This window comes from Magallana gigas, chromosome 1, assembly GCF_963853765.1.
Source record: "Magallana gigas chromosome 1, xbMagGiga1.1, whole genome shotgun sequence".
Classification (NCBI taxonomy): domain Eukaryota; kingdom Metazoa; phylum Mollusca; class Bivalvia; order Ostreida; family Ostreidae; genus Magallana; species Magallana gigas.
The window spans coordinates 70,301,398-70,315,930 of NC_088853.1; the positions used below are offsets into that span (position 1 = coordinate 70,301,398).

The following is a 14,533-nucleotide window of genomic DNA, read 5'->3' on the forward strand; positions in this document are numbered from 1 at the left end:
CTTACTGACATATACTTACATATAGTTATATAGATATACATTCAGGTTATGCAGGCACTTTGCATCGATGATGAAAGTATGTTTGTATGTGCGTGTTTTAAGGATGGAGGTTGGGGGGGGGTGGAAACCAGGTGTCCTTTGTTTATTCAAATAACCCCTGTTACACTTTTTAAATGATTTTGAGCGATCTATCAGTTCTTCCAAAGATTACCTTAATCGGGGGTTTAGCCTGAACAAAGTTCCACAAACAGAGAGACAGATTGTTAGATCTATTTTAAAAACTTTCTTGAACATTTTTCATTCATGAATTTGTGGTTTTTTGGGGGGTGGGTGTGGAAACCCCAGATTTACGAATATCAGAGTTCTTAATCAAATGTTATGAGGGCTTCAGTTACCATGTAACTTGTAATATTTTTGTTTCACACTGGCCGTTCGCTGGACTTTAACCCCCCTCCCCCACCCCCCCCCCCCCCCGCCTAAACATTGTGATTATAAAAATATAGTAAATTTTAAGAGTAAAAAAAAATTGTACGTCCGCTCATCTTTTTTTAATTATACTGTGAAAGTTACATTAAGTGTGTGGGGGTGGGGGTGGGGTCGGGGGTGGGGGGTGGTAACATACTCTTACTTCAATATCAATTTCCTTTACTTTAACTGTTAATTTCTTTTCTTTCACTTCAATTTTGTACGTGCTCCTTAAAAAGTGAGGGAGGGGGGCAACTTCATGTTTATTCGCTTTTTTATGTTTTACGAAAAAATGTTTGCTACGTGTGATGTGTTATTCATTGTGAATAATTAAATGTAATATGCATGATGTTGACAGACAGGGGTGCTGCATGGTACGTGTCAGAGAGAGAGAGAGAGAGAGAGAGAGAGAGAAAGAGAGAGAGAGAGAGAGAAAGAGAGAGAGAGAGAGAGAGAGAGATGTATATATTTCAAGGACTTCTACACTTGATCTCCACGTGGATGTAATGTGACATTGGTCTGTGTATATGTCAACGACTTTTCATTCAGTTCCGAATTCTTTTAGGTTCTCTGCTCTGATCAATAACCTCACTATTCCCAGGAATGATAAAGATAGCCCCACTGATATAAACATACATGTATTTATATATATATATATATATATATACATAACTATTAGTCAGGGCTGCATATATAACTACGGTTGTACGCTGTACATGTATGGAGATTAGAAATAATTTCAAATTAAGTCTACATGTAATTATGAATACGTCTACTATCTCTCTCTCTCTCTCATTCTCTCTTTGTCTCTCTCATTTTTTGGGTAATTTTTTTTTGTTTTTTTTTTTTGGGGGGGGGGGGGGCTATATTATACATTTTAGCCTCTACTTCATGAAAATCAAATATCCAAACTTTCTCTCAGCCCCCCCCCCCCCCCCAACCAAGTTACGCAACATTCAGGGGCACATAACCCACCATTATCACTAGAGTAAAGTCAATGTGAGTATGTAAGACAAACACGCTGAAAGGCCGCATTGTTCACCATAAACTTATGAATGCACTGTTCTCAAATACACGATGTAATACAGTGGCATCGGAAGCAAATTCAATATGAGTGGATTGGGGAGGGGGGGGGGGGTAGACTTCTTAGAAATCTTGAACAAGCAAAAAAAATTATACATGGTTATGTTGTGTCTAACTTTGCAAAAAAAGTGTGTGGGGGCGGGGGGGGGGGGGGGGGTTAGCCCCCTTTTCCAAGACCCCCCCCCCCCCCCCCCCCCGCTTCTGGTTTATCCGATGCCTGCATTGTATGTGATACTAGTAAACCAATTCAAGTACTGTTATTACTCTACTAACAGTCGTATGTGAGAAAGTGCAAGTTAAATTTACTTGGAAACTATACCACGTGATTTCCTTTTTTTATTATACTAGAAATAAAGCCCCCCCCCCCCCCCCCCAAAAAAAAAAAAAAAAAAAAAAAATTTAGTAATTACACAACATGTACAGAATAAAGAATATCTATTTATTTATTTTATAAGTTATTCATAAGTGACATACATAGGTCCGATGAGTTGGATGTACTTCATTTTTACCTTTGCGGAATTATTGTCTATATAACACATCAGGTATATGATTTATTGTACATAGATGACTATAATAAATGAATTATAAACCTAAATACGTATCCCATTTGACACCCTCCACCCTTGCATATTACGCAGAATTCATTGCTCACGGGATGCATTTGATGCGAGTATATGTAAGAAAAACAAGGCCGCATTGTTACGATGTTAAGAATTGGACAGCCTCATATAAACGATGTAAAATACCACTCCAAGTACTGTTATCTCTTTACAAACAGACCTATGTTAGGGAGTAAGTTCCTGTTTTATTGGAAATTATATCACATATTTTCTTCTTATTTTCTACTTCATTCTAATTTCTATGCATGTAGAGAGAAAAAAAAACCACAAAAAGTTCGAGGGTTTTTCTGCGCCCATTTTTATTTATACTACATCTATTTTTCTTTTATTTTCACCCTCCCCCCCCCTCTCTCTCTCTCTCTCTCTCTCTCTCTCTCTCTCTCTAATTGCGCGGATTCAGAAAAATTTTCCGCGGTGGGGGGGGGGGGGGGGGTGGGGGTGGGGGTGGGGGGTCGAAAGGATACATTTTTCATAATTTTTTTTTATTTTCCAGTGGGAAAGGGGTGCTCTCTCTCTCTCTCTCTCTCTCTCTCTCTCTCTCTCTCTCTCTCTCTCTCTCTCTCTCTCTCTCTCTCTCTCTCTCAGTTCTGACCTCAGATAGTTCGGAATACCTGTGGGAAAGAGCTGTGCGGTCTCCAAACCCTGGTCAGGCTGGGGTCCTGTGACCTTTCGTTATTTCTCAAATAAATTCAGTAGCCTCGTCCTTAGAATGTAATTAACATGCGCGGAATATCTTAAAGAATCACCTTTCACCCTGGCTAACAAATGTATTCCTCAGACCACCCCCTTTCTGGAAAAAAATCTAGATCCGCAATGAATAACCAGTTTACGGTTCATCTCATTTTCTCGGAATAAATTATGATGACCGCTGTCATTTTACCTTTTTCGTCGCATGTCCTGAACTTCCGGTTTGACGTGTCGACTCGTAGAAAAATTACAGGTATATATATTTTTTTGATACACTTACTACGATTTCTTATAATAAATGTGCATTGGCTTTACATTACATGGTCACTTTATAGATCCGGTGATGAGTGATGCATTTGCCAAAAACTTTCGGTTTTTAAAATATTTGATGTCAACGAAAACACCATGTATCAAACAGATAGTCCAATCCACACTTTGCAAAAGTTGTTCCCCTTTGCGGGGTCAACCCAAAGATCAAAAGGGAAAAACACAACGTTTCCCTTCTTTATGCAACCAAATATTTGGGCGCCCTGTGAAGAAATCTCTCTGAATTTAATTTATTCCTTCGATGTGTGGGTTGCCCCAACTTGGGGCAATCCAAATTCACAGCGGAAACTGATTTCTAATGTCAAATGACGAAGTTACAACCCTCTAAACTACAAAGGCTACTGTGAGAAATATATGGGTTTTTCCCCAAAGATGGCGGCCAAGGGACATAACTTTTGTAAAGTGTGGATTGGTCTATTGGGCACCATTCCTCTAAAAGAAGATGCCCAACTTGCCAAAAGTGCTAATCCCTATAGATGTTATCTTATGAATCATATTATTCTTTTTTATCAAGCGACAATTCTTGGTCAGTAAATAATAAATAATGTGCTATGCCTGAATTAATAAATAGGAGAACAAGTGATAATTACTAAAAGTGAGATATATGAACTTTTAGTTTATGGTTCCTGATGCATAAAACATGCATTTTAAGGGGGACGAGGGTGGTGGATAGTATGAGGGGGGAGGGGCGTGGTGTTCTAATTTAAAGAATTGGATTGGGTTAGAAATTTATGTAATGTTGTATCTAAAGCTGGGTCAATGTGTAACACTTGACAAAGTAGAATAATTTACCTGTGTAAATCGAAAAGCATATAACTTTACTGATGTGAATGTGTGTACATGTATAACTGGGCTGTGAAAGGGAAAAAATCATTGTAAAACCTGTCTCTATCTTAAAAACTGTTTATGAAAATACAATGAATAAGAAAAAGTAGAATAATATGTTTTATGGTCCAACCATTTGAACGAACACTGAAGGCCTTATACATATCTCACACCTACTACATCCAATTCAACAGACAAACCCCCCCCCCCCCCCCTCACCATTCCCACCCCCAGAAAAAAAAAATATATACTTTAAATTCAACAGACATGTCAACCCCCCCCCCCCCCCCCCCAAAAAAAAAAAAAAAAAAAAAAAAAAAAATAAAATATTAGCAGCTCTTCACAAATACTATACCCCTACTTTGGAGATACCAATGAATGACTTTACTCCAATGTTACAAATAATTGGAACGTAAGTTTAAGGCATACCCCCTTATATTCAGGTACTAGTATGTGACACCCGACCCAACTTACTGTTTGATAATTCAATGAAAGTAACATAGACTATTTAACTGTTTTATTTTTTTCTATTCATTCATTTTGAAATCATGTGGGAGCCAATCTAGCATACTTGCCAACTGACCCGATTTGATCGGGTCACACCCGATTTTTCAACCCTTCACCCGATTATTTTTTATAACCCGGCGGGTCATGCTTTTCACCCGATTTTTGTCGAACAACCCGAAAATCTCCCGATTTCCGGATTTGGTTCGTAAATTACGTTGCGCGTTTGACTTCCAGTTATGAACCCAAGCTGAGCTTTGATTTACGTAACGCGTAAACAATGCCGATGGTTATAACAGACACATTAAGTGTAATTATTATCGTGAGTTGTTTTGACTAAGCAAAGATTTAAATCATTAAGTGTGATGGCTTCCAATAAGAAAAGGTCTTCATCGGGGCCAGCGGAATCAAAACCACGGGCCCTGGAAGTTATTGTAAATATATTGCATGTGCATGTATAAAAAAGTAAGGGTAGGACACTCTTTTTGGGGCGAAATCGGGTTTGACGAAGTCTGGGCGTTCCTCAAACGAAATTTCGCGATAAATCGTTCAAGTATACTTTACTTACGACATATGTATACATTCGTTCCGCTCCAATGCTGTTACGTCGAAGAAAAAGGTGTTTTTATACATCCAAGTGCCTAAGAATTTCGCTAGACTGGTTTACATCCGGTTTAATCGCAGTGAATCGAAAGGTAAATTGAAAGGTAAGTTCTGATTGGTCAATAATGAAATAAATTCTTTAATTTCTTATCGATATTTGTCAATCTTCTTCATTATTCTCGCATTTCATTGTTGAAAGGCCAAACTACCCAGTATCTATATGCATAACTCCTTTCAAACATTTGATACATACTCACCATTAATTGTTATCAGTTTCGCCACCTTATTGACGAGCAGATTTATTTTATTATTAACCAATCAGAACTTATCTTTCGATTCACTGCGATTAAACCGGATGTAAACCAGTCTAGCGAAATTCTTAGGCACTTGGATGTATAAAAACACCTTTTTCTTCGACGTAACAGCATTGGAGCGGAACGAATGTATACATATGTCGTAAGTAAAGTATACTTGAACGATTTATCGCGAAATTTCGTTTGAGGAACGCCCAGACTTCGTCAAACCCGATTTCGCCCCAAAAAGAGTGTCCTACCCATGCACATGCAATATATTTACAATAACTTCCAGGGCCCGTGATCAAAACCAACAAAAAGAAAACGATATTTTTGTACCTATCAACATATCTGGGAAAATGAATTCCCATAGGCAAAACAAAGTAATCGAGTACAAAACGAGGCTTTTGTGTTCTATATAACGCACATTTGAATATTGGATTTTGTGCCCAAAATGATCTGACTAAACATTCAAAATCGCTAAGTCATGTATAGAATGCTTTTTAATACACAAAACTCTTCCAAGTCACTAACAACTTTCATGCCATCATTTACAGAGTTCAAAAGGTTGATGTAGCAGAAACTCTTTTTGCATTTTTTTTTAGCTGAACACAACCTACCATTTTCCGTGTCAGATCACTTTACAAAATTCAAAATCAGCAACTGTTAGTTAAAATGCTTCTTTGCAATAAAGTATTACACATAAGTTTTAACACATGTTTCTATTGTATATACCTATGAAATGCATAGTAAATATGTCGTGAATGTCGTTACGCGCTATGACCAGATTTTTTACTTTCCAAATCTGGTCATGACCAGATTTTCACATGTTGGAGGTTGGCAAGTATGCAATCTAGTAATAAAAGTGTTAAATTTATCATCATCATCATCATCATCATCATCATCATTTACACCCCATGGTGGGTAAGGCAGCAACAACTTTCCTTCATTTTTTCCAGCCTTATAATCAACGATCCTTAGGTCTGGTGCATCTCATTTTCAACCATTCCACATGATATTATTGGCCTCCCTTTCTTTCTTATGCCCTCTTGGGACCAATGTAGTGCTGTTCTAGTAAATTAGTTGTTGACTTTGTGGTCTTTTCAGAGCATGTGCCCTATTCATCTCCATCAACGTATGCACAGTAGGTCTTCAGGTAATCTTCTTGGGCCAGAATATTCTGAGTATTGGCCGGAGACACGCTTTGTAGAAAGGTTGTAATCCGTCGCTTAATAAGACACCTACACTCTACGCTTCGACTGATAGGACAGTAAAACATGGAACATGTCCATCTTCCCTTAATAAAGGAGGCAGAATGGTTAACAAATTGCTAATCAGATCTGCTTTCAAATTTTAAATATGATATTTTTGGCCATAAACAATTATTTAGTAAGTACAAAATACAAATATTTTGGATATAAGAATTGACCTTTCATTTTTGTATATCTTCATACATAGCTCTTCATTTGAAGGAGTTAAATATAATGTAAAAATGGCCGCCAAGATCCAGCTCTTACTGAACCATTACAATCATGTATGTATCAGCCAAGGAATTGCTGTTTTACCCTTTAGACTAAAGCAGCGACATACACTAAAAATTAACCTGCTTATTAATTCTCTCGAAAAAAACACAAAGGAAAGGAAGCATAAAAGAGCTCTATTAGGCTTAATAAAAAAATAGGTTTGTTTCCGCTTTCCCGACCGACCCTAACTTAAACCCGCCGACCCAAAAAATTGTTTCGAGCTTTTTCGTAAATTTCCGTTTTTATTCGTTTTTTGTTAAAATTTCGTTTTTATCCGATTTAAAAATTTATTGTGTCCTCTAAATTTAAGTCGTAAAAATGCTTATAGAACTTATTTAGATGTCATCAGTGTTTTGTAGATGTTGGTTATTTACAAATGGCAGCGCATGTCGTGCCAGTTGAGCTCGAGAAATGTTCCCACCAGCCGGGGGAAAAGTTCATCAGATCATTTAAACAATGACAACAAATACTTGTTTTTTTTTTATATTACCCAGTTTTAAAGATAAATGGTTTAATATGCACAATTGAACAGATGGAGAGGAAAAAAAAAGATTAAAAAAAAAAAAAAGCCGACCTACCGACCCTAATATTTTCAAGCGGAAACAAACCTATTTTTATACCCCCCGCAAACAAAGTTTGGGGGGGTATATAGGAATCACCTTGTCCATCCGTCCGTCTGTCTGTCTGTCTGTCCGTCTGTCTGTGCAATCGTGTCCGGTCCATATCTTTCTTATGGAGAAACATTGGAAGTTCTTACTTCACACAAAGATTGCTTATGACCTAAGGGTGTGTCATGACCTTGACCCAAGGTCATTCGGGCAAGGTCAAGCTCACTGGCAGAAAAAGTGCAAAATTCGTGTCCGGTCCATATCTTTCTTATGGAGAAACATTGGAAGTTCTTACTTCACACAAAGATTGCTTATGACCTAAGGGTGTGTCATGACCTTGACCCAAGGTCATTCGGGCAAGGTCAAGGTCACTGGCAGATAAAGTGCAAAATTCGTGTCCGGTCCATATCTTTCTTACTGAGAAACATTGGAAGTTCTTACTTCACACAAAGATTGCTTATGACCTAAGGGTGTGTCATGACCTTGACCCAAGGTCATTTTGGCAAGGTCAAGGTCACTGGCAGAAAAAGTGCAAAATTTGTGTCGGTCCATATCTTTCTTATTGGGAAACATTGGAAGTTCTTACTTCACACAAAGATTGCTTATGACCTAAGGGTGTGTCATGACCTTGACCCAAGGTCATTCGGGCAAGGTCAAGGTCACTGGCAGATAAAGTGCAAAATTCGTGTCCGGTCCATATCTTTCTTACTGAGAAACATTGGAAGTTCTTACTTCACACAAAGATTGCTTATGACCTAAGGTTGTGTCATGACCTTGACCCAAGGTCATTTTGGCAAGGTCAAGGTCACTGGCAGAAAAAGTGCAAAATTTGTGTCGGTCCATATATTTCTTATTGGGAAACATTGGAAGTTCTTACTTCACACAAAGATTGCTTATGACCTAAGGGTGTGTCATGACCTTGACCCAAGGTCATTTGGGCAAGATCAAGGTAACTGGCAGAAAAAACATAAAATTCGTGTCTGGTCCATATCTTTCTTATGGGGACACATTGGAAGTTCTCACTTCACACAAAGATTGCTTATGATAAAAGGGTGTGTCATGACCTTGACCCAAGGTCAATTGAGAAAGTTCAAGGTCATTGGTTAAAAAAAGCTAAATTCTGTCTGTGTCATGTCTTGTATTAATTGAAATATTAGAAGCTAAAAATTAACAGTTTTCAAAAATAAAGCAGTTGTTATTTATAGAAAATGGACAGTGAAATAGATTCATCCAATATTTTCTATAATAGCAAAAATACACGCGTTATGATTTTTTTCTTAGCGAGGGGTATCAATTGTGAGCTTGCTCAAAGTACCTCTAGTTTTGTTTGGCCTTAGTTTTAATCTAAGCTTACAGTACTGATCAGACCCAACCTAACACAAGAGCAGAGTCCAACTTATAACCCGGGGTTTACTTTCGGGGTTTACCTGGAGTTTTATTTTTGTAAATTTTCATCCACTCAGGGTTTACTTTGGGTTCACTTGAGGTTTACTTCGGGTTTTAATGAACTCAGGGTTTGCTTCTGTGGTTCACATTTCACATTGAAGTTTGTCATGTTTTTGTTTACATTTTGAAAATTCCAGGTTTAGACCTCAATGAATGTGAAAAAACACTTGGAACTGTTTATCTTCTTTCAAAATGAATTTGAACAGATAAATAAAATCAGCTTGATTTTTTTTTTTTATCTGTATATCATGTTTATTCATGATATTTAACCAATGTAAACAAAAACATGACACAAGCCTTGTTTATACATAACAAATATTTGTGAGCTCTGTATCTTGCTTTTAACTCTTCAATTGACAGTAATATTTTGGTTGATCATTAGATATACACTAACAAAGCATTGTAAACATTATATTAAACAGTAAAATAAAATTTGACCAAAATCGTGGCCATGCCTCTAAAAGTCTTAGATAATTACATGTATCTGAAGATATTTGTTTGGCTGAAATGCAAGTACTGATTCAGTACTACTGAAACACTTTGATTCTATCTTTTTAAACTGTTATAATATTGAGTAAAACGAGCTCAAATGACTAATATAAATGTGCATCAAATAGATCAAACTAAAAAGCCAAGCATTCATCAAGAAAACTTTTCTGTTTGCATGTGTCCCATACTTTCCTCACTACCGGTTGTCCATCATAATGATTATTGACTTAACAGCACATTAACAGGTGTCTGGTTGGATTTGCAACTTTAATTTGTTAAAAATCCCCTGTTGTGAAATATCTGAGCTATATGAAGTACTGTCTAAAAATGTTCATTATCATCTCTCTCTCTCTCTCTCTCTCTCTCTCTCTCTCTCTCTCTCAGTTTATGCATTTATTACCCAATAATTTTATATGTACAGTACATATCAGTTCAAAGTTTAATACAGTTTGATGCAAGTTTCATCCAAACAAAACTTTTTTTTTTTTAAATAACTTGCTCTTTCTGTCAGTCTCTCTCTCTCTCTCTCTCTCTCTCTCTCTCTCTCTCTCTCTCTCAATTTATGCATTTATTAACCAAATAAAACTTCTATTTGTATCACATTTGTTTACTTAAATTTTTTTGATAGATTTCTGATCATAGAAAAGAATTCAGAATTGTAATAGTAATGTAAGGGAAACAACTCTTGTAAATGTTTAGACGAAACAACATGTATACATATTTTCTATACCATGGCTGATTCTTTGACAGCATCTGTTACAATCAGTTAATTGTTATCTTGAAGTTAAATAGTAGAAAAGGGAAAAAAAGAGAACTAAATATGATATAGATTACATATTGTATACTACTCAATATTATACTCTACTCCTCCCCCTCCCCTCCCCCAAAAAAATCACACTATTAAAAATTATCTTAATGTAAACAAAGAGCCATTCAGCCCAACCTGAAACACTCACTAACCATCAACTGATCACTAATAACTATCAGATAATGCGCAGAAGCTTGTCATCTATATGGACATAATTATATGCATGTATTTGTGTATTTTGGTATCCATATTTCGTGCACAAAGTATTTCTGAAGTACAATTTTTTATCATAATTAGTGAGTAAAACCCAGGCTACCGGCCCTACCACTGACTCTGCATGGGTTGTCATGACAACTGCCCTCAACTTGACCTATAACCCCTGACCCAACATCCGACCTTACCTCGTTTACCCGCCCCACACAAAGAGCGCTCTTACTGGACAAGTCAATAACTGACCCCCACCCTACCAACCCTTTGTTTCATTCACAAAATCTAACCTCACCCTCTCCCACCCTCTAACTGAGCTACCAGGCTCACTGGGTCTATCCCCATCTTCTTTTATTACATGCAGTCGCAACCCCCCACGCACCTGCCCTACACTGTTTGCATATAAAGAACAGTACTAGATTCTATGTAATAAATCATATATTTGTCAGACTACTCAATTATACATTTATGTTTAGGTTAGCTAATAAATGTATAGATTATCCAACACTGCAGTGTAAATGCCACTGGGGCGATGGAACTAACCCTTACCAAATTTCCCTCACCTTTTTCAAATGTGATCCTAACATTAGAGTCTCACGTGAGTTTCACATGAGTAATTTAACATGCAAATTAGGTTAGATTCACACCTGAAACCAGGTTTGAAAAAATCACATGTGAGAATCAAGGTTTGAATTAGAAATGCACATTTTCACATGTGATAAAATTCACATGTGAAAAATTCAAATGTGATGAATTTTTTCAAATGTGATTTTTCTCACATGTGAAAAAAGCAAGCTAATGCTCTAAATTTAAAAACAAAATCCTTTTCTTACTTAATAAAATTGTTTTTATTAATATATAATTAATAACACAGTAACTGTAAATAATGCAGTAAGCGATGTAGTCGGAATTAGTCCGGTTTTTCCTCTTTCTTCTTCGTCTTCTGGACCCTGGCAGTCTGCAACATCCTTTTTTTGACCGAGCTAAAAAAATAAAAAAGGAATTTCATTACCAGTATTCTTTTAAAAATAAATACAAACAATATAAATAAAACTACTTAGCATGCTTATAGTGTATTGAATTAGCCAGGCAGAAAAAAAATGCTAAATCATTACTTTAACGGATATATGATATAAAAATCTATACACTTATAAAATGCAGACCTCTCCTTTGCAGACCAATTAATTCATATTAGTTCTCTTCATTAGTGAGGGGTATATTTAGCTCATAAATAATGCAGGGGTATATATTAAATATCCCAAAATTTAAAATTATATTGCAAAAGATTGACTGAAGTAAATGATTATACATGTACATGTACTTGATTGTTCTAATTTATTGATTTATATATAACCTGTGTTCTCAAGTCAAGAAGTCTTGAGTATAAACATGATAAAGATTCTCAAATCACAATTAATATCACTGGACAAAATATCGATATCAGTATATTAACACTATAATAATTATGATTATTTTATAGCAATTTGATTATTACCATAAATTAATATTACTTATTTCTAACTTCATAAAATACAAGCGTTGGTTTCATCTGTTTCTTCATAATAATTTCTGTTCCACTATGGTTTGTATGATTCCCTAATTGCATGTCCTACCACCTACCAGTACTGATCTTATCTCAATCTCTGAATTAGGTCAAGTTGTGTGCGCATGCCCCATGTTTGAATGAAAAATTGGGCGCCATTATTATTGCTGACTTTTCTTATAGATACAGATACATGCTGCATGTACAGAAACATGAGGCTGCACACAGTACAGATTTATTATATACTGTTATGAACAAAATGATATGAATTTAACTATCAAAACATTTTCTTACCTTTATTTAATTATTCATGAACAATTAATCCTTCAGTACAATCAGCTTAAGGGTTTTTGATCATATGTCTCAGGCCTGCACATCATGCATCCAGAATGAAAATGTTGCAGAAAGTCCAGTTTTTGAGAAAATGCCATATCCAAATTTTGACAGAGTTTTTTTCACAGTTGTTTCCACAAAAGACCTGTTTTAGTTATGTTGTACATGGCGCGATCCTCACTTCATGGCCGCATGGCCTGGCTAAAGTGATCTCTGACTGCCCCGCACTACAGGTAGCTCCTGCTGGGCTTCCCGCTGTGACTCTCAGATTTTAGAGACTGGACAATCCCCCCTTATCAATGCGATGCTACCAATTGGTGTCTACCAGTGTGTGATGAACAGATTTGAAAAGTTGTTGTTTTTGTTTTGTTTTTTGTTTTAAAAAACTATTGTACAATTTTAAGATTATCTTAATTAAATGATAAGGTGGCATGTAGAAATGAAAAATTAACAATATAAAAGTTAAACTAAAATAATGATCATAGTTCAATATAAAACTGTTTTAAAACAAGTGTAGAGCTGTGTAATTAAATTCATAATGCCATAATTCATTATTTTATTTTTTTTACTGTGCAGATCAAATACTGATTTTCATTGCTATATATATGTGGCTCTTTGCTGTATACTAAAATGACCAAATATGGTACATGTACTTAAAATGAACTGGGTAGTATGAAACCTTTTTTTAAAGGATAATTTAGTACAAATATTTCAATATTTGAAAAAAAATAACCACCCCACCTTCCTTCTCTTGGGTTTTTCTTTTATATTCTAACCAGCTGAGTCTCACATGTGAATTTTGGACTTACACGTACATCCCAGAAATTTCCAGCTTAATAACATTTTCTAAGTCCAATATCAAACAAACAATCACATGTGAATTTTATACTTCTCCTTTTCATGCAAGGAGCAAATCTTGAACAATTAACTAAGACAAAATTTCAATGTTAGGATCACATGTGAAAAAGTGAATTCAGAGTAACAATTATACATTGCTTTAATTCTCACATTTGAAGTAAATTCTCACGTGAGAATTTTAGGTTTGAAATTTCTTTCAAGTGTGAGCTAACATAACCACATGTGAAAATAAAAATTTGCATAGAAATCTAACACATCTCAAATGTGATTCAAGTGTGAATCACATGAGAAGATGTTAGCAATTTCTGTACGGGTAAGTCCCCCAGTATTGTCACCGTGAAGCGATCGGGCGACAAATGAGACAGGAGCTTAATTGATTTTTACACTGCAGAGAAGTGACAGGAGACTTGATAGGTTGTAGCACAGGAAAACAGCACACTGTGTGTTAATGTCCGTGAGCCGAGTGTCAGCTTCTGGCATTGAATCTGTGAGTGATCGTAAGGGGTATGGTGTGATTGGGTAACATTTGACTCGAAAAGCTGTCCTGTTCCTTTTATCTTTCTTTGCAATTTTACCCCAAATCTGTGAGTGTTCATAAAGGGCAGCTAGTGGGCAGTTTGGTTGCATTCGACTGGAGAAGCTGCTCATCTCTCTTAGTTGTTTTCTGTGATTTTACTCCAAATCTGTGAGTGTTCATTAAAGGACCAATATGTGATGAATGGTAAACATTGACTAAAAAAAAAGGCTGTTGAGAAATCTCTCCTTTTATTTTGTGTGATGACTGGAATGTATTAAACAGTAAACAGCTGACTTAAGGTACTGTATGTTATTAAATCAGAAAACTGTCACACTGGTTTCCTCAATATTTCTGGGCATCAATATCTAGAATAACAATTTCAAGGATCCGATATGTAAATCTTTTGACAGTAATCCTATCAATTAAATATGGTAGTAGAAACTGCACTTCAATGAAAATTAAAGTTTGAAGATCTGAACTGAACATAACCCATAAAAAAAATTAGTGTTATATGAATATTGACGAAACCACAGAAATTGTCAATATGTCCTCATATCAAAGGGCTTATTGTCGCTGTTAGTATGTCATCATGTCAATGTGTCATTTTGTCAGTTAAATGTCAGTTTGAAATCCCATAGAGTTCATTCTGCTTCCCTACTGCCAACTTTTTTCATTTATTATATTCTAAGAATTTGGCTATTTTTGAGGGTATTTTTTGTCGAACGATTCATTTATGATGGCATATATACTTGTAAATTCACTATTTTCTCCATTTTTGTTTAAATCTGCAAACT

The 14,533-nt window shown here is 35.9% G+C and overlaps 1 protein-coding gene across 6 annotated transcripts in view; it reads left to right on the forward strand.

The window, feature by feature from the left end:
- The first annotated feature begins 3,005 nt into the window (after positions 1-3,005).
- The window catches only part of LOC105342646 (ras-related protein Rab-27B), a 34,170-nt gene continuing 22,642 nt past the window's right edge, over positions 3,006-14,533 (forward strand). Inside the window, exon 1 of one of the 6 annotated variants that reach the window (XM_034462345.2) lies at positions 3,006-3,108. In XM_034462345.2, coding sequence (XP_034318236.2) covers positions 3,027-3,108 — 82 coding nt within the window. In that variant the 5' untranslated portion in view covers positions 3,006-3,026. The other 5 variants (XM_034462344.2, XM_034462350.2, XM_034462348.2 and 2 more) reach the window with 5 other exon arrangements.